Consider the following 21,967-nt stretch of genomic DNA (forward strand, 5'->3'; position numbering starts at 1 on the left):
CGCTGTCGTCGTCGTCGCTGCGGGGGGAGGGCGCGGTGCCGGATCCGCATGAGAGGAGGGCGGCCGACCCCGGATCTGCTCGGGGAAGGGACGGCGTCCCCAGATCCGCTCTGGCCGCCACCACCGCAGCCCCCCGCGCACCGCCTCTCGAGCCCGCCGCGCGCCGCCTCCTGAGCCCCGCGCCGCCCTCGCGGGGTCGTCGTTGTCGCCGGGGACGGCCACCTGCCGCTGGCAGATCGAGAAGAGATTTGTGAGAGAGAGAGAGAAAGAGATGAAGAGAGTGAGTACTGAGAGAGAAGAGAAGAAGAAGATAAGGCCGCGTGTGAGAAAGAGTTGAAAAATTTTTGAACTGTTGAGATGGAAATAGGAGGCTCCGCATGTAAAATTCTTTTTTGCATGCACTCATTTTTACATGTGGACTACTTAAGCATCCGCATGCAAAAATCGTGCGGCTCTTTAAACTTCAAATTGATTTTTATAGCACTAAATTAACTCATGTGAAAAGGTTGATAGAAACAATGTTGTAGAACTCATTGAGATCTACCAATTTTCTTTTGGTCATTTCTCCATCCGAGTTTGATTGGACTATATAAAATTTGAATTTTAAAATAAAAAAAACAAATAATATTTTGAAGCAGTAAATGATTTCAAATTGAAAAGTCATCAATAACAAAGTTGTATAACTCATCAAGATCTACAACTTTTGTTTTGGTCATTTTTCTATATGACTTTGTTTGAACATTTTAAATTTGAATTTCAAAATATGACAACTTCAAACAACATTTTCAAATACTAAATGATTTCAATTGAAAAAGTCATCAATAACAAAGTGGCATAACTCATTAATATCTATAACTTTTATTTTGGTCATTTCTTTATTTGATAAAGTGATATGTAACATTATTCACAAAATGTACAAATCTCTTATATAGTTCATAAACTATAAGAGAGATATGTAAATTTTGTGAAATTGTTACTATCACTTTGCCGAATGAAGAAATGACCAAAATAGAAGTTTTAAATCTTGATGAGTTATACAACTTTATTGTTGATGACTTTTTCAGTTGAAATCATTTACTGCTTCAAAATATTATTTGAAGTTTTGAAATTTAATTTTTAATTGATAAAACAAAGTCACGAGAAAAAATGGCCAAAATAATAGCAGTAAAAACACAATAACATGATAGAGCATGATTTTAGAAACATTTAGGGAAAAAATCATCTAATTTGGAGTTCATATGAGTGAGATAAACTAGTTTCAAAGTTTCGAATTTTATTTTCGCATATAGCTCCTTAAGTGGCCCGTATGGAAAAATCGATTTTTCCATACGGGCGCTTAAGTGAGCCGCATGCAAAAATGAGCTGCGGCCCTATTAAGAGATCCGTATGGGAAAATCGATTTTTCCATACGGGCCACTTAAGAAGCCGTATGGGAAAGTGACCTACGATTTTTGCAGAAGTCACTATGGTCCGTTTGCAAAAATTATGAGGGCTCGTACAGAAAAAAAAAAAACACTTTAGTAGTAGCGGTGGTAATGGTTCTTGTCTGTCTACCGGCCAATCTCTTCTACCAAGAGGCCAGGAACCGGCTACTGGCTCGACTAGAGGCTTTGCAATCTCATTTTGAGTTGAAAAGTGAACCCTATGGAGATGATCAATTCTGTAAAGTTTGATGAATTTTGAAACTCCACATTTTGGGTACAAAATTTTGAATGAATTTGTGAACCGGCCCCAACAAATATCAGCTAATAAACCACGGCAAATTTTTTGGTTGTCGATATCTAAAAATAACATTTTCTTGTCGCTGTAGCTCCGAGGAAAATAACAAAAACGCTCTCAATTCTAGCAAATGTTAGCAGCATTGGACTCAGGTGAACATTACTACCATAAATTCATAAATCAGCAGCTTCCGGCTCCCAGCAGCAAACAGGATGTAGTGTATATCTGGCTGTGCAGCAACAACAGCTGGGTGGCCCTACTCAAGAAAAAATATGGACTGTACTGTTTAACATAAAGGAATGACGAATGAACTCAAAGGAGGTGAGAATGAGGCAGCAAAAGGATGGAATAAAGGGGAGGGGACTCAGATGGGGCGGTCTGTCTATAAATCTTGTCTGTGTTTGCAGCTTTGCTGCTTCACCTCTTCTTTTTCAAGAAAATGAATTAAAACCCGGCCTCCGGCCTCTACATGCTACTTGACCTCAAGTTGTTCCTGCATGCATGCATGCTTAGCCTGAGTTCATTTTAGATTTTGGGGTGATAATATTATTGTTTCTTGTTAGCACGTTCTCAAATTGCTAAATGTTAATTTTTTTCATATATATTTTTTAAAAAAGTTGAACAAATCTATTTTTTAAATTTATAATATTCTCTTAATTAATCTTGCGCTAATTAGCTTTTTCGTTTTATGTGTGGACGAAAATTTCATCCCAACGCCTCACAAAGGAACTCACTCTTAGAAATTAGAATTAAGCAACGTATACATGAGGATTCAACAATGTGGGGTGATAATTAAGACATAAGCATACCCATGTGCTCCTTTGGAACATATACAAATTTTATAAAAAATTTACAGAATTCGATTGTCGCTGAATCCTTTGAAATTTCTTCATTTCAAAGGAGGCCAAAGACGTTCTTCTCGCTCACGTTCACATTTACCACCAGCTGACGTCGCTAGTTTGCAGTGCTAATCCACGTAGTTTGAGAGGTAAATTACAACTGTTGTCGGCGACGATGACCGAAAGGGAAACGGTGACAAATGGAGGATAGCAGATGTATCTATCTGGTTGTGAATGAGTAGGCGTGATTTTGCCGCTAATTAAAGCAGATGCATGAACGCACGAGCACTGTCGCATCGTGTACGCGTCCCCAGGTACAGTGTCCGAGCTACAAGGGCAGCTGGATCATCAAACGATCGACAAACACAAAGGAAAATTAAAGAAAGAAAAGGCAAATTTCGTAATCTTAATAAAAATACTTTTTTTTTTGATTTGCTATTGCTGACTGGCAGTTGATAGAAAAATAGGATAATAAATCTTACTGATTTCGAACCATCTGATTAGATTGAAGATTCGTGCGCCAATCTCCACAAGCTTCAATATCTCGTAGCAACTTTAACCCACCAATGACGAGAACTAGGGGGAAAATTTCCCTGTTGGGGCTAGGATTCGCCCCTACGAGACCAGAGGCAGGTGCGAGCATCAGTTACCCGAGGGTGACGTGGCGATGTCGTGACATGTGATTTACCTCTTCAAAAGTAGCCCATTTCAACAATATAAGCCCAGCTGACCTAGTAGATGGAGTAAGTAGCCCATATATAAACTAAACCTTCATTCCCTAGTCTCCAATTCTCTTGTCTCCAACTCTTCCTCACCATTCAGCACAATAGCCGCAACCTAGGCAGGCAAATAGTGGCAAGAAGGCGCCGACAACTGCTCCTCCACATCGTCTCGTTAGTTGTCAACCATCGTCGTGCTACCTCATCGCTCTTGGCTATGCCACCTGGCTACCTCATCGGACGTCACTTATCGCTACAGCACCTCGTCGTCTCATCGGTTGCCGCCCTTTCGCTAGCCCGCTAGCCAGCCGCTACCCTAATTGTCTTGCCGGCCGATGGCATGCGGATGCAGTAGGGCCTTGGTCGGGTGATAGGGCCTTGAAAGGACAGTGTGCGGGAATTGATTCTCCCCGCGCTTCACTTTAGACCCAGGGCCGGGTGAACCCACGGGGACGTTCTTGTCCAACTCACCCCATCTTGTTGCCAACTCTAGTTATAACATGGTGGCCACTCCTACCAATTAGGTATCGGGGTTAGGGAGGGATAGGAGCGGGTTGGGGAAGGAGAAGAGGGGAGAGTTCCCCAAGTTGAGAGGGATGCTAAAGCAATGGCGTCTTCGTAGTGGGTAGTGTATAGGGGGTGGCACGACATTGGCGCTACCACCGGAGCTATAGGTACAAAGGAGGATGGTGCACAATGGTGATAGCGGGGGCATCTCTTGCCCGAGTGGTTAGATGACGTTGGCGGATATGGCAGCAGGAATTGTCAGAGATGGTGGAGATTGGTGATACGGTAGAATTTTGTCAAAGATCAGGTTGAAGACATCGAGTGGGTAAGTGACGGCGATAAGGGACTTTTACAGTGCGTTGAACCTTGCTAGGGAGTGGCTGGCGTTCAGGTTGTCGCCATCAAGGAAGTAGGAGGAACATGTGACCTCCTGGTGGCTCTTGGTGGCGTAAATGTCCAAGGACAAGATGGTGCATGGGGTGGAATGGATGGGAGCAGAGGCAGAGCTTTCCGGCATCGGCGGAAACGTCGATAGCATGAATCATGTTTGATACAACTCAACTTAAGTGTTGTTTAGAGCTGGGTATCTCTATCTCTACCTATAAAAGTTTTGGTGTCGATGATGCTGGTAGCAAATCAAGAATAATAGAGAACAATAAACTTTTTTTTACTTAAAGAGGGTTAATCCACTTTAGTTTCATCTACTAACTTTATTTTCTGAAAATGTAGGTCCTATATATTCCATCCCATAGTGTAAAGGGCTCCTCTCACTTTTCATCACTATGTCCAATCCCCTTGTACTATAGTTGCATGCCTGAATGGCTCCCTTGAACGTCACGCACGCCAGGGTAGTAGCTACTCCCTCCGTCCTATAATGTTGCAACCTAGGACACTGCCAGCAACTTTCCACACCCTGTGTCTATGTCCACCCACGGCTTCCCCTGCAACTGGCCATTCATCTCAATGCAAGCTCTATGGATAAGCCATTGGGATTTTGGGAAGAGGGAGAAGAACGACACAGCACATGGGAAAGGAGCAAAGAGAAATACTCGGTAATGAGGGGATGAAATGTTACTGGTAAATCACGTTTTCTGAGTACTAAGAACTTCATAGGCCAAATGTACTCCGTATGAAAGCTTAGCTAAGATGGATGCGTTCTTCCTCACAGACATTATTTTTCTACATCAGCAGTAAGACTGTTTTTGAGAAAAAGAGAAAGAGAAGACTGAGGAAACACGTGAAACGAGATGAACCAGTTTATAATTAATTAAGTCTTAATTATTTTAAACTTAAAAAATATACTAATATGATTTTTAAAGTATTTTTTATAATTTTGTTTTAAAAATTATATCGTTTAGTGGTTCGGAAAACGTACATTGCGGAAAACAAAACAGTTTTCTCCTACTGTTCTTCAAACCAACACACCCCGAGGTACTAAATGTTGCTATATTGTTAACATGTGAATAGATGGGACTGAGTGTTAGAGTGTATAGTTAGGATTAAATGTGATCGATTAGTTTCTATTCTTCACATATTACACCATCCATTTCATATTATAAACCGTTTTGACTTTTTAGTTGATCAAGTTTGCAGAAAAATTTAGTAACATCTAGACGAAACTAGTTTTATTCAAACTAGCATTTTATATATTTTGATAATATGTTCATTTTTGGTCAAAAGTTGTTATCTTTTTCTAAATTTTTGGTTAAATTTATAGAAGTTTGACTAGAAAAAAAATCAAAACGACTTAAGTGTAATGCATCGATCCTAAATGTTTTTAAGATAATCCTACCTCTGTCCCATTTTAAATGTAGTTATGGGTTTCCGTGTCCAATGTTTAACCGTCCGACTTATTTGAAAATTTTATTAAAATAATTTAAAAAATAAGTCACGAATAAAGCATGTTTTATCATCTAATAAGAATAAAAATACTAATCATAAAAAAATTTAAATAAAATTTAAATAAGACGGACGGTTAAACGTTAAATATGAAAATCCACAACTGTACTTAAATTAAGATGGAGGGAATAAGTAGTAGTATAAATCACCCTTCCCTCAAGAAAATGGACATTTGGTCACATTCAAAACGTGGGTTTCGCTAGAATGTCATTCTGAAAAAGCGATTCGATAAAATACTAACATAAAGCGCGTGCCTACCGCCACTTTGCCATTTTCTCTATTTTATCCAATTCCGAAAGGATTTTCGCTCCTTGACCAGGTGATGAGACGGAATTGCCCCTTATCAACACAACTGCCATTCCGTCTGATGAGCGTGATATGGAGCCCGGGGAGATCGTCATCGTCGACCGCCGTGACATGTCGGTGTCTTATGCCTGCCTCGTCCCGCACCGCCCGTGCAAGTCCTGCGCTCGCCGAGGAGTCCTCGCCCCTGACCGCCGACGTTCTAGCAAGGCCTCATCCGGCGGCACTATAGCGGCCACAGCTTCATCCAGTTGTGCAAGCCATCTGCGACCTCGTCGTCAAGCTCAAGCTCGCGCCCGCGCATGATGTCATCGTGGGCAAATGGTCGTCAGCCAGCCAGCACGCGTGAGGTGCACACGCGCATCGCCAGCCCGCGGGTCATCGGCTCCTGCCTCTACGACATCGACACGCCCAACGAGGGTGATAAGCTAAAATATCCTTGCTTGCCCAGTGAAAGGGGATCCTCGCCCTTCCCCCACCGTCGTCCTCTCTCGCTTCCCTTTCTACACATCGTGTGCGACGCCGAGGACGACGACGACGGCGATGGCTGCAATCCGTCGACCTCCTCGCTGTCTCCGGCAATCCACCATGTCAGAGCACCTCTTGTTGCAGAGCTCCATCAGAAGCCGCAGCTTCAACGCTGTTGCCATCCTACCACCTCCGCCTCCCGCCACAACGCTCCGGCCTGCTCAACTTTGTTTGAATCCGCCAGAGTCCCACACGCCGCCGCTGCCATCCCTGATGGACGCGCCCGGGTTTTGGTCTAGAGTCCACGCCCGCTGCAGGGTGCACCTCTCGGTGCGTGGGACGCTGCCTCTCCCGTTTGCAGCGGCCCGCCCCGACGGCGATGACGACGGCGCATGGGACGTTGCCTCCCCCGTCCGTAACGGCGGTGGAACTGGTCCCCCTGCCCGCGCCGTCGCCATCACTGCCAGTGACTGACTTCGAGGAGTTCTCCCCGGTGAGCAAGGGTATTTTTGTCTCATCACTACGTGGCCGAGCGAAAATCATTCCAAATGGCAAAAATGGCAATGTGGCCAGATAGCGTGTGTTTGAGATTGGCATTCTATACAATCGTATTTTTTAAATATCATTTCAGCGAAACCACTTTTTGAAGGTGACCAGATATCCATTTTCTCCCCTTCCCTCCCTCCTCTTCCTCTGCACATTATCAATAGCAATAAAAACAACTGCCTAATGATTATTACCAAACAAAACGAAGTACTCGAGCGGATAACATTTTCCCTGTAGCAAGGCACGGTTGACGTGCACAGAGATTTGCAGGTCGCACGCGCCTTATTAATGTTGAAGTAGCCACTGTTTCGGGATGATACTGTACTACGGATCTGCCCTCTTTTGCCGCACTGTAGCGCATGTGGGCTGCTACTGGACCGCTACCTCACTCCACCGATCAAATCCTGGCCGTCCATCTCACGATCCGACGGACCAGATCGCGCGGCGCCGATCATGCATATGCAAAGTGGTAGCCTGATAGATACTTAGCTGTTAACACGAGTGGCTGGGCTACCAACCTACTACACAAATCTGTGTGTTGTATGCAGATTTGTTTGTCCACCCAGCCAGCCTTTTTGCTCCCAGATGCATTCTCTCAATTCTTTTCATTCGCTGCATGCCCTACCTTGTATGGGGTTCATGTGCACACATTTGCATGTTTTTTGCTGCTGATTTGCTCCAATGCATGTGTTCAGCTTTTGTGCACAGGGTATGTAGGTTCTTCAAGTGGAATGTAGTCCTACATGTTTCTGATCTAGATCACCCTCATGAACTTGAGGGCAAAAATAGTGATATTGGGATGGACCATTGCAAATATGCCATGCAATCTAGAAATCATTGCATACACGGTGGGAGATCTATGGGCTGTTTAGATCGTAGCTAAAAAACTTTATTCCCTCTGTCCCAAAATAAATGCAGCCATGAGTTTTCGTGATTAACTTTAATCGTTCGTCCTATTTAATTTTTTTCAAAAAAACTAAAATAAATAAGTCACGCATAAAGTAATATTCATGGTTTATAATCTAATAACAATAAAAATACTAATCATAAAAAAATTCAAATAAGACGGACGATTAAACTTGCGCACGAAAACTCATGGCTGTGCTTATTTTGGTACGGAGGTAGTACCAAGTTTTGACAATAGCAAAAATTTTGGTAAGTTGATGATATTGTCAAGTTTTGGTAGGATAACCACTATTGTGTAGTTGCCAAATTACTTATGTATTTACTAAATTTTGGTAAAAGAATAAATAAAATATATGCATATCTTTAACAACTTTACCAAAAAATATATATGGTTTGAAATGTCATCGATCTGAACACTCCCTTAGAAATATTTCAAAGCCCAAATAAACTTAACTATTGTTAGTATTTGCAATAGAATCTCTATTTCAATTTTTATAATTACTAGAAAAATTCCCGTGCATTGCAACGGGTGAACATTATTTTAATCTTATTATTGTTATACGGTTTAGTTAAGGTGAAATATACTGTTGGGATTCGCTTAGATATATGTATTCTGTTTTTAGAAAATCATGAGCTAAAATTAGGAATCCAATGTCTTAAGTTAGTATGCGAGTTTTTTTTAAGAGATTTCTTATACGACTCCATATATATTTCCAAAAGCGAACGAACTTAGAAACTGACTCAATTACGGATATATATTTTCAAAAGAAAACAAACATAAAATCGACTCATACATAAATGACGCATCAAAATATCGAAAAACATTTTTTATAATAGTAGAGAAGTACACGAAAGTTTAATGGGTTCGATGACGAACCCGAGAAGCTGTCGGATTCGCCACTGATTTTATTTTTTATGAAAGACGCATGTTTAAAGATAGAGACATTGATAAATCACTAGATTATGGAAAATTCTGATACGTGTAAATGTGTAATACATCCATGACTTAATTTCAGCGCATCTCCAGGCACCAATGGATGAATGGACCATTTTGCTAAGACATTCAGACATTCCATCATCATGGCCAAAATTGAGAATTTATATTATTATTATAATAATTATTATTATTCTGATAAGTATTGCTTACTACTACATCAGTACATAATTGCTTGCTGGACACTAAATACATAGATAGATACATCGTACATATACGTGACAGATATACCGGCATGGACTACGTCCCCAGCCAGCCACAGCCTCCGGCCGCCGCCGGCGAGCTCCACCGCCGTCATGGCTGTCGCGCCGGCCGTGAGAGGTATACGCGGCATTGCATCACCGTCCGCCCAACTTTGAACCCCGGCACCACGGTGAACCCCACGACGCGGTCACCGGCCGCCGCCGCCGCCACCGCTGTACCGGCGCCGCCATCGTCGCCGTCGCCGTCGCCGTCACCGACGCTCTCCATGTACACCTCCGAGAACCGCGCCCCGGCGGCCACCTGGAAGATGGTGCTCGCGCCGCCGTCGTCGAACGCGAGGAAGAGGCAGTGCAGCAGCCAGACGCGGCGCGCCATCTCGGCGAACTCGGCGAACCACGGCGTGCCCGGGAGCGCCGCCCCGGCGCTCGCCGCGGCGCCGCGCTGCGCCGTGCTCCCGAAGAAGGCCGCCTCCATCCGCTCGTGCACCACGGACAGGTACCTGTCCCGCAGGAACTCGCCGAGCGCGCCCCACCGCGAGCTCCGCGCGTCGAGGAACTCCGCCGCCGGCGCCGCCTTGAGCTCCGCGAACTCGTCGAAGAGCCGCCGCCGGTCGTAGGAGCTCCGGTCGTGAAGGGCGCTCAGGCCGAAGTCCCTCCGGTGGAAGCCGTCGAACATCTTGAGCGCGACGAACGACTCGAGCGCGAACTTGGCGTCGCCCGGGTGGCGCAGCGGGACGCCCGGGTGCGCGGCGGCCGCGGCGGCGACGGGATCCCACCCCGCCCGCCGCATCTCGCCGAGCATCGACTTGGCGAAGGAGCGGACCGACCTGGCGGCGTGGCGCAGCGCGGTGAGGAAGTGGGTGGCGTTGAGGCCGGAGAGGTGGAGGCCGTCGAGCGCGGCGAGGGTGCGGCCCGGGTGGGCGCGCTCCTCCAGCGCGCGCGCGGCGCGGAGCTCGTCGGCGAGCGCGGCGCGGGCGCGCTCCGCCTCGGCGTCCCGCGCGCGGAGCTCCCGCCCGAGCTTCCCCGCCGTGATCTCGTAGGTCCGGAGGAGGTGGCGCTGCTCGTCGGCGTGCGCGGCGAGCGCCGCGGGCCCGGCCGCCGCGCTCTTGGCCGCGGCGGCGGGGTCCCTGGCGAACCTCCGCTTGTGGTCGGAGAGTTTGGTGAGCTCGGCGACCATCGCGGCGTCCGCCGACTGGATCGCCTCGGCGTCGTACGGGTGCTGCGCCTGCTGCAGCTGCGCGTACGCCGCCTTCACCGCCGACACGCCGGCGAAGAGGCTCGCCACGAGCGCGTGCGCCGCGGCGGCGTCCACCGCCGGGGACGCGGCCGGCTGCGCCGCGCTCCTGAACAGCACGTCGAGCTTCGCCGCGGACAGCTTGAGCTTGCTCAGCGAGTTGATGGAGCTGTCCATGGACGACTCGTCGTACTCGCCGCCGCCGGCGACAGAGCCCGCCGTGGAGCGCTTCCGGCGGAGCAGCCTCACCAGCCGCCGCGCCAGGCCGCCGCCGGCCTTCTGCTGCGGCAGCTCGGCCGCCATTAGCGTCTCCATTGGTAGCTCAAGCTCTCACTCTCACTGAGCTCACTCAGAGCAAGCTTCCACTGGCTCAGCTTCTTGCTGCTCGCTTTGGTTTCTTGAAATGGAGAGGAAGAAATGGGAGGGCTAGCTAGGATGGAACACATTATTAATTAATTAGTTAATTAAAGGGAAGAGAATAATTAGAGGCGGTGCTAGTACTGTAAAACAGGTTCATTAAATTAAATATAATAATTAAATATGCTGTCATGTACACTATCTGATTATTAAAATGGCATGAGGTACAGATGGGGAAGCGTTTTTTGTTTTTTTAAAAAAATTTGAAAGATTTTGTTTAGGAGGGGATGTTTGCTCTCTTTTTTAATTTCTGATGTTTTGATAATTAGGTAGGAAGCACACCGGCAAAAAAAAAAATAAAATTCCCTTTTGTGATTTTTTTGGGGGGCTTTAGGGTTTATTTTCTTTTTACAGAACATTGGATCCGGATTCTTGCTGTGATGTATGGGCAAAATATTTTTTTTTCTTTTGGCATTTTTACAGGTGATAGTTTTGAAGTTTTAAATGTCAAGTAGGAAATGTTTGGGGGTATATTACCCACTTGTGGGAACAAGTAGAATAATCTGGCTGCATATCTCCTGACTAGATCTCCTGGGCGAGTTTTTTAATTAGTTGTAACTTTTGGGGTAAAATTGCATGGGAAAGGTACAAGTAATATGGGAATTGTTAAAAGTGTGAATCTATATGTTGAATGAATAGATATTCACATTAGGGGCTCATTTGAAATGCAGAAATTTAACGGAACTCTTTATAGGAAGTGGCTCAAGTTCTTGAAAATTCTTTGAAATTCCTCCATTTCAAAGAAGGATGAGAGACTCTTTTTATAATTGAAAATTTTATGGAACTTTCACAAGATTTAGTTCAATTATCATAAAAATCCTACGAAATTACTCATATATGCCCAAATATACTTAAGAGGGGGTTTCTCAAAGGAAAACCATAAGAGCTAAAATCAAACATTAACCAAATCGTTAATTATTGATGGAGGTTTATGTTATCTCTATCTTTAGGTTGGTAGTATGTGTAGTTTCTTATTCTAATTAAGCTGTGATTTTGTAATTCGCAGCCATTTGATCTGCAATCTTGGTAATAACTGATTATATTTGTCCTTTAAAGTAAAAAACCGAAATAAATTTTATTATCTTAAAAAAGGATTAATCAACATAACCAAAGTTTATCAAGTGCTACCCACATCCACATGGACCACATCACTGTTTCTGTTCTATCTCGCTGTTAAAAGACATTTTCCCTGCAGAAAGTCAAGTGAGCAGTAAGCAGTACAGGCAGTACTACTACCGTGGCAACGTCCAACATGTAAACGGCTAAATCATAAAAAGCAGCCAAAGGTAATGGACCCGGACACATTCATTGAAAATGATTTGAACTCGATGTGATGGGCCCACCTGTCATAGCCGTTAGGGCAACAAAACAAACAGGGGCCGCCCCTGTCATCCTCACCGTAATTATCCTCGCCAGTCCAATGTCATCATTTACCAGGTCGTGTCTCTCGCAAAGCAATGTACTCCCTCCATTATAAATGATCTACATATTTCATAAGTACATCGAGATCAAAAAAAACTAATAACTCTCTTATACTATATTTACTCTAGCAACAAATTCAATGCATGCACTATCCCCACTATTTCCTAGCCAATAGCAAATCAAGATATTACGTGTGGGTTATAAATACTTGTGTGCATGGATGCATGCATCAATGCCCATTTACTCCAATACACAAATAACGAATAGACTTGATGAATAAATACAAATATAATGATCATTTAGTAATAACCTCACAAAAACTATATGTAGATCAATTTAGAATGGAGGGAGTACAGTACTATCTTAGTAGTAAGAGATACTCCCTCAGTCCCATAATATAAGGGATTTTGAGTTTTTGCTTATACTGTTTGACCACTCATCTTATAAAAAATTTTTGGAATTATTATTTATTTTTTTTGACTTACTTTATTATCCAAAGTACTTTAAGCACAACTTTTCGTTTTTTATATTTGCACAAATTTTTTGAATAAGATGAGTGGTCAAACAATCCAAACAAAAACTTAAAATCCCTTATATGATGAGACAGAGGGAGTAAATGTTATCTTTGACCTAATTTTCCATTACAAAGAACACTAGCATACACCTCTACCTAACAGAGCACACCCACATCCTCATGAATACGATTTATTAATTAAGACATGCTTGAAGAGACATTAGCACATGATACTCGCAATAATTTCCCACTTTCCTAATATGTTACTAAAATTTTCTTGAAAACACATATACGTGTGTGTAATATTTATGAGTAACCAAATTTAAAACATGGTATGATATAGTCATACGCTCACGACTATATTATTACACCATCGTTACTTACTTATAGTAGATGCTCACTCTATCCTAAAATAAATTCATTTACAAAAACAAAAATACTACAATACCCTCTCTTTATCAAATTCCAATATAACTATTTATCTATTTATTTACTCCCAATACAGATATACCATACTTTCGTAAATTCTGATGTAATGATTGCTAAAAAAATGAACTATTCTAGGATAAATCGGAGAGACCAAAAATGAACTTATTCTAAAATGGAGGGAGTATTATTTTAGATATGTTCGGTCAAATATGAAAATATTAATTATACAAAAATATTAAAAATGGAAAAGTAAAGAGATGATGATAATATGTTTATCTTAAAAACACTTCATTTAGTTATAATTTTTATAACTTTTATAAATATTTTTAAAGAACTATAAATATATATTTATAAGAGGCAAACATGAAAACATGTATATTATAGAATGTATATATTAGAGACGGTATTGGCTTCATAGAGGACAAATAGCAAAAACCGAAAGAGTAACACGTAATACAATAATAATCTTAGAGCAAGTTCATGTTTTATACAGGATTAAATTCTAGAAAAATCATGTGAACTGTAGATCATCGATCGTGATATGGAGGTTATAACCTTTAAAGCTAGCTAGAGGGGCAAAATTCGAAAACGGCGTTGCACTAGACGTTGTTCTTCCTATACCAGGTACTGTACTAGCTAGGAGGAACAAGGAGAATATTTAGCCATTGTAGGTGGGAGACATCGCTAGGTTTTGCTTTCAAGTGGAAGATACATGATACGTCACCTTTTCTCTGAGTCCCATGAGAGCTACTTACTACCATTTGGGCTTGGACAAATTTGTTTCATTTTGAACATTTTATTAATATTACAAACAAATCACCAATAAAGTCTATCTAAAGAATTTTTTTTATTTACTATGACAGCTAGTTTAAATAATCCCTACGAACCAACGGCCAACGCTTCCCTTGGTGCCTTAGACCACTGCCTCACGTCATGAACCATCGTCGGCCTCATAGGTCCGAGCCCGGGAGACCGGATCTAGTCGAGGACGCGTTGGGTCTGGCTAGGAGACGTTGGCTCATGATGCACATTGCCTTGTCCTACCCCCCCCCCCCCCCCCAAGGACACCGAATCCAATCGATGATACGTTAGATCTGTCCGTCCCTCCCAACGCCTTGCCACACCTTTGTCAGCATCCATGGACCACAGGCAAGGAGGGAAGGAACACCTCGCCGCCATAAAGGAGGAAGAACGCCCCGCCACCGGATATAGATTCATGTTAGCCTGCTCAGGCGACGGTGAGGGTGTGGCCGGAGATGTGTGAGTGTTGAGGTGCCACGCGGTTGCTGCCCATGTCACCCCACGTGGACGACGCAAGGACCCTATGTGTAACAGGTGCAAGTTTAACATAAAAAAACAATTGTTTGCAATTTAAAACTTCACTAGAAATGTTGAAAAACCAAATATTACTATATGATATTTTTTTACTATAATAGTCTAAAGTAACTAAAATATTCTAAAATCAATTAATAGGAAAAAGTCTTACCATGAGTCTATGTAGGCCTAAGCCAGCTAGCACCACAAAGCCGAAGGAGCAACTGTGTGAGCAGCTGCGCCAATTAACGATTCTGAGAATCATCTCTTTGTTGTTAGCTAAAGCTTAGACATAATTTTAATTGCCTTAACCTAGCAAGTTTGGCAAAAGTTATGAAATAATAATGGCTCGAATGTTGGTTAGCTTTTCCTTTTCATCTCGCTGAGACTCTCATATATAGTCAAATACAAAAGGATAAATCGAACAAAAATTATACTACACTCTAGCTGCTTGCCGACCAATCATCAATTCCAGGACCAAAATATGAGAATGATATGGCATGGTAAGGTCCATAAGGAGAGAAGAATAGACGATAGAGACTCTTTGGCTTTTGTACATGAACAGCATCTGCCAAAGGGAACATTGTCGATTGCAATTGTTAGCTTTGCAAATTAATTTATTAAACCTGTGTGTTAGGTCTACCACTCTCAGGCCCCATTCCCGGGGAGCCCTTTCAGTTTGTAAATTAGCTCCCATAGTGTATGTTTCTGCTTCTAAACTCGCAAAGTAGTCTGACATCAATCACTCTCGGTTCATGTACTGTCTCTACCCAACCTAGTACTTGGATGAAATATAATTAGTACAACAAATCTGGATTAGATTGAGGAGTAGGAGTATAGTTTAGGGGGCAATTAGTTTGTAGCCATGTAATCCAAATTATGCATGCTAATTGCTAGCTAGCTAGTGTTCTCGTTGGGCCATATCATATTTAATTGAAAAATAATATGCTCACTCTTTACTTGAAGAAGTTTATTATTTTATTCGTCAATCGATGTCGATCGATTTTCACATATGGATCTTTGCAGGCATTCAAGTGTGAAAGAACGACAATGTGTTAAACATCTCGAGTAGAAATAAATTAAAGCGGTGGATTACACAACTACTAGTACCGACTACCGTGAGTTTCGTTTATGTGGCTAAAGGCCCATTCGTTTCTACAATAAGTGGATAAAATTTTAGATATCTGTGACACGTTTTTCAAACAGCTAAACAGTATATTTCGTGCAAAAACTTTCTATATAAAAGTTGCTCCAAAATATCATATTAATATATTCCTCAAGGTTGTAATATGATATTTTGGAGCAACTTTTATATAATTAAAACTCAATCAATTATACGCTAATACCACCTCGTTTTGCATAAAACACTTAATTTTCATCTTTATCTTTATCTTCAGGAGCAAAGAACACCATCGAACTCTTATAATTAACACGTACATTGCTTATATTTATGGATAATTATTTACAATATACTATTTCTCTACCTATACCCTCATCTTAACCAATCATAAATCTTTCATTTAAGTTATCCACCACATTCTTTTCTCGTAAAACCTCAAAAAATATTTATCATTTCTGTCCCAAAATATAAGAATTTAGGATCATATAAGATATTTCCTAATAATACGAATCTGCATTATCTGTCCAGATTCGTAGTATTACGAGTATTACGAAAAATCGTTTTTCCAGACGGCCAAAAAACGTTTTCCCAGGCGGGAGAAAGGCCCGCCTGCACGCAAAGGCCTGTGAAAATAAGGCAACAACTTCATCTTTGCAGGCGCCACAGCCATCCACCTATGGAAATATTTTGGGAAAACAAAAAAATTGCCACCACCCCCATGCACCTGCGCTCTACCCATCTCTGGCCGGATTAGAGTTAGGGTTTTGGGAGGGAAAGGGAGTGAGAGGGGAGGGGAGCCGCTCCGCCGCCAACGCCCTTCCCCTTCGCCGGATCTGGGAGGGGAGGGAAGGAAGGGGAGGGAGCAGGAGGGAGAGGGAGGAGCCTCCTCCGCCGACGACGCGTGTGTGCCGCCTCCTGCGCCGCCGGAGCCGTCTCCTCCACACCCGCCCCCTCCTCCGCTCGGTTGTGGCCGGCGCAGATGCCGTGTCCGGTAGAGGGAGAGGGAGAGGAAAAAAAAAAAGGGAGGGAGAAGGAGAGAAGTGGAGGAAAAAGTTAGGGAGAGGGAGAGGGAGAGGCACGGGCTGTGAAAATCAAATTTAAAAGTGTACTCACATTTTGCAGACGAAACCACTTAAGGTTCCACATGTAAAAATCATTTTTTTTCTAATAAAAATAAAAGTATTTTTCCAAGTGGATCTCTTAAGGGGTCCATCTAAAAAAGTTTATTTTCGCAAGCGTACGACGGTCTCACCTCCGATTGCCATTTTCGTATGCGGCCGTTTGGCTCCGAGGGGCCTACCCGCTTGAAAAAAATCCACGTTTGGAAAAATGATTTTTCTAGTAGAGTACGGTTTTAGGTTCTTATATTTTAGGGTAGAGAAAATTTATTTTTTCCGCAAGAGTACAGTTTTGCAAAATAAGTTCCGTAAAAAAATGTCATAAAGTGTCAAAATTGCACCATTCTACCACCTCGGATTCTTGGCCGTACATTGGGCGTGGAGTAAAACACACACATTAAAAAATGCTTGGCCGTACATACATGCAAGAAGAAAAGATGCCCTAGCCTATCTCTGACTCGTCATCAGGAGTGACTGTTATTCCCCAGGGTGGGACCCACTCGGCACGGCTCCCTTTTCTCTTCAGAGCGCATGGGACGATCAGATATCACGTGCAATGGCAGCGATCACGTACTGACCGAGTACGTGATCAACGATCTTTATTTTTTAATTTTCAACTCGTCGTCAGATTGTGTGTTTTCTGGATCCTGTCATGTAGTATCAAAGAAGATCACTGTTGTTTAGGAGGACAAATATACCTCAGCGATCGATTATTCGAGTGAACAGAATAATGTAACGTGCTTAAACTGAATTACCCCCTAAACTATCACGATCCATCGAATTATATCCCTAAACTCGAATATCAAATATTCTATACCTTTAACTATTGAAATTGGACAAATAATCCTCTGACTCAATCCGAAGTGGTTTTGGTACTATATGACATAAACGTGGCAGTCTAGTCAATAATCTTTTAGAAAATTTTGGTGGGGCCCACTTGTCAAATCTCTCCCTATCTTCTTTATCTATCTCTCGTCGCTGCCAACCACCACTTGGCTCCCGCTCGCCACATCCTGCGTCGTGTCTTGCACAGGGAGGCGAGGTAGGGTGGTGCTATGGTCCCTCGTCGGTGCTCACCTTGTTTGCCTCCTTCACCTGCAACTAGTAGGAATGCATTGCCGTCGTCTAGATCGATGGCTCCGAGCTCCTCCGGACCACCATTGTGGAACCACGTGCCGAGAGAAAACCGAGGATGAGACGCCGAGGTCAGGAAGGATGGGGAGAAGCGGTGGAGGTTGGGGATGAGACACGCGATGCCCACCGGTCTTGGGGAGGATGGAAGGGTCAGCGATAACGGTCGAGATGGAGGGCGGGATCGAGAAAATGTCATCGAGAGGGCTCGAGGTGGCGGCTGTCTCATCACTTCCTTCCCGTGAGCTCCATCTTCACCGCCGCTGCAGCTGCCTCCATGCAAGCTCCGGTTCCGCAGCCTTCCCCAAGCGATGTTGAGCTCTGTCATTAATTGGTCGTCGCCTCCAATACCCTCGCCAAGGTCGAGACGGCGGTGGGCTCGTCGCTGCCTTCGCGCGAGCTATAGCTCTGTCGCTGCTGCAGCCGCCTCCACGCAAGCCTTCGCTGGCCACCATCTCCATCGCCGAGAAGAAGCACGGCATTAGGAAGGAAGACGCCATCAACATCTTGGAGGTCACCCCCGCTCACCACCCTCACCACCGTGGACTGTTCCGTGCACCCTCGCCGTAGTTGCCACCGTGGACTGCACCATACGTCCTCACCGAATTCGCTGCCGTAGTCGCCAGTGCTAGGGATTTGGGGAGAAAGGGAATCTTTTTTTTGGTGTGTGTGTGGGAGGGGGGGGGGAGGGGGGAGGGACAATGCTGACAGTGCACATTCTGCCACGCTGAACGGCCACGTGTACATCTCTTGCTCCCAACTCTGCTTTGTTTGGGGGGAGAAGGGGGGTTATTTGTCCGGTTTGTATAGTTGAAGGTGTAAAATTTCTAGCTTTCAAGTTCGGGGGTAGGAGGGTATTCAGTCGCCCTCAATAGTTTAGGTGGTAATTCGTATTTTTTCCTAAACGTAACCACACCCCTAGTATAATGAATGCAGTATTCTCTCCATCGTAAAATAAATTCATTTTTAACCATCTCCAACATATCAATACAAAACTAAAGACTACAATACTTTCACTTTATTAAATCCCAATACAATTATTTCTTCCTTTATTTATTCCTAATATATTTATTCACTAGTTTCATGAACTCTAATACAATGATTACTCAAAAATAAATGGGAGCATAAAAATGAATTTATTCTGAACCGAGAGATAGTACTTTGTTGCTAATGCTCATTTACAGGACATACCACCAGTTATTGCCTTACTGAGTTACTGGGAAGCACTGTAGTTGTACCATGCATGCTGAAAGGGGCTGTACGTAGCACATGTAGAATGTCTTTGCACCACGACTTCAAGAGAAGGGATCACATGATCAATCATTTTATATGCGGCTCATAGTATTATTGTTTGGACCGCTAAAACCACGGCTATATGTCCGATTTACCGGCTATAATATTTCTGCCTTACTGATTTAACCGATGTCGAGTCCATCCTAAATATTTGAAGTTTTTAGGTGTGAAATCAATGGTTTTGATGTATATATTTTATGATGAACAATTAGTTTGTGATTTTTATTTCAAAGTTCGAATATCATTAATTTGATTTTGATGATTAATAATAAATTCAACTATATGAGACTAATATTTTTATAAGCATTTATTTGTCTAGTCTTATCTGAATATGAAAGTGGAAATCGTGAGAGGTAGTTTCTGGACTTTATATAAGTTGAGATAGAAACATTTGTTGATGGTGGACTAAAACACAATAAGGATGAAGTGCACGGAAATCAAGTTATATATAACATTTTCATGTGATTGATATATGCATGTAAGATTAATGCTTTGTTTGAACATTTTCTCTTGTTTAATCTCTTTACATTGAGAACTTGGAGATGATGAAGGTATATATTTATTTTATTGTCTATATTTGATAAATGTTTTCTATTCTTATATAGGATAAGATATCAATGTTTCAGATTTTTTTATGCATATTCTTGCTTCACACAGATATTTTGTATGCATATATTTAGGGGAGCAAATCATATACCTTAGTTATGCATGTATTTGATCTAAGTTATTCACTTTCATTTAATTGAGATATTTACATTTGACTATATGACACTTATGGTATTGATTAATACTCATCATTTATTCATATTATTCTATACATGCGATCAGTTGGTCAACAAGTAGAGGTTGATAATAGGATCATTGGGACTAACAATTTCATTGAGTTGAATGAGAGAAATAGTTTCAAGAATTAAAAAAAGGTGTTGATGCTCAAGGGAGATCATGATACCTAAAGATATCAATGATGACAAAATGAAGATATTGAAGATGCGAGGTACAAAGTGGCTAATATGGCAAGACAGTAAAAGGCAAGCAATACTCGGTCGCGATGGACCATGAGGAGGTGAAGGGCAAGCAAGGGGCTTGGCATCGAAGGACCAAATCCAGTGGTGAAGGACGAGTAACGGCTTTGTCGTGATAGACCGTGTGAGGCCATATGAAGATATAAGGAGTCCGCATCAATCATTTGAAGAATATATGATAAAACGGTTTGGTGTTGGCATCCTTAAGACAAAGAAAGGAAGATGGTATGAAGGCATTTCTATTGGTATAATTCTCTACCTATTTATATTTGAGTGTAGGAAAACCGTAATATTAATAGGGATGCAACGTCAATGTGTTTGTGATGTTTCGTTGCTCAAAGTGACATATCTTAGTGTTAACTTGAGAGAAACTCAAGCTTTAACCTATCCTTTAAGTGGTTTTAGACATTGCTTTTGGTTGAGTTGGGTAGTCCTCTGAGTAAGCTTTCCATAGGGTCCAAGATCATAAAAAGTAGACTTCCAAGCAAAAAGTTATAGTTGTTTTGCTCTTTGCTGATTTTCGGATTTTCCAAAATTTTTGGAAATTCCAAAAGTTCCTATGAAAGTGAAACTGCTCTCTGGTGATTTTCAGATATTTCTGAAATACATTTCGGAACTTTCAAAAGATGGAATCTTTGCCTACAACGGCTAGTTTTGAGGGGCCAGGGTATATAAACCCCTCCATCCCCTCCTTGAGTGGCTGCTCTTCTTGGGCATGAAATAGATTTATCCAAAGCCAAAAATATCCCCTCTCCAATCTCCTATACCTAAGTGGTAGATTTTTGTGAGTGAGATTTGAGAAGAGAAGAGAGTTGGGGTTGAGAAAAGGATTGGAAAGAGAGTTTGAGAGCTATTGACTTTCAACCCATACTATGAGCACTTGAGTTCATAGCAAGTAAATTTTGGATTGTGTTTGTTACTCCTGGGACTAAGGTCTCCTAGATGGCTAGACGTCGCCAGTGAGCAACCATGGTTGTGATGTGCTGTGGAAAATTTGTGAAGGCTTCGATTTCACCTCCTCAAGGGAAAAAATCAAGAGTGAAATCGAGGAGTGCATTTATCCAACCTTGTGAGGAAAAGGGTTAAAAGAGACCTGGCCTTTGTGGCCCCTCTACGGAGACATAAAATCCGTGGATTCGAATTATGGGAAACAAATCACGCGTCTCCTATCTTGGTCTGCCCGCTCTTACCTTCCCTCATGTTGTGTTTGAGCTTATTTTACCTGATTTGCTTGTATGCTTAATTGATATAGTTGGTGACCTAATATCTTGCTTAGATATCTTGTTTGTCATCTTTTGATTCATATATGTTTTGTTTGTTCGAGCTATAGGTTCATAGCTAGTGTTTTATTCCAGTTTTGGCCAAACTTTTTAGTTGAGACCGGAACTTCCAATCCCATATCAGAAGTTTTGATTTGAACCGAAAGTTCCATCATTATAATATGCATGGAAGTTGTGATAATTTTTAGTAATGTCTATTCAACATCCCTTCTATGTGACATTAAGGTCCTTTCAATATTATTTTAATATTTGGAGGATAATTTGCAAAGTAGTATTTTGCTCTCTATGCGGAGCCGGTCAGACCAGGCAGGGTGTGCCGGTAAGGACCGAAGGTCTGACCGATTGGACTCTATTCGGGGTTGGTTTTGGGTTGTTTCTTTGGATATTCATGATTTTCTCGTGGTTATAACTTCTAGATGATTTCTATACGTGTGTAATACTATTGTGTACTAATGTTAAGTCAAGTTGGGAATAACCTGTACTCGAATATGATTTCTTGTTTGATTCATATGTAAGTCTGCCTTGATGCCTCGAGAGAGCGTTGCCGGTGATGGATTGGGAGTTAACTTG

At 42.6% G+C, this 21,967-nt stretch overlaps 1 protein-coding gene across 1 annotated transcript; it reads right to left on the reverse strand.

Annotated features, from left to right (window-relative positions):
• Positions 1 to 8,824: 8,824 nt before the first annotated feature.
• LOC127772906 (protein GRAVITROPIC IN THE LIGHT 1-like) lies at positions 8,825 to 10,761 on the reverse strand. Its single transcript, XM_052298900.1, has one exon. The coding sequence runs from the start codon at positions 10,650 to 10,652 to the stop codon at positions 9,195 to 9,197; it is 1,458 nt and encodes a 485-aa protein (XP_052154860.1). The 5' UTR covers positions 10,653 to 10,761; the 3' UTR covers positions 8,825 to 9,194.
• Positions 10,762 to 21,967: the final 11,206 nt, after the last annotated feature.

This window comes from Oryza glaberrima, chromosome 5, assembly GCF_000147395.1.
Source record: "Oryza glaberrima chromosome 5, OglaRS2, whole genome shotgun sequence".
In the NCBI taxonomy this organism is placed as follows: domain Eukaryota; kingdom Viridiplantae; phylum Streptophyta; class Magnoliopsida; order Poales; family Poaceae; genus Oryza; species Oryza glaberrima.

What these genes read in the sequence shown, in the direction of transcription:
- LOC127772906 (XM_052298900.1), bottom strand. Translation starts at nt 10,652, where the DNA reads ATGGAGACGCTAATGGCGGCCGAGCTGCCGCAGCAGAAGGCCGGCGGC.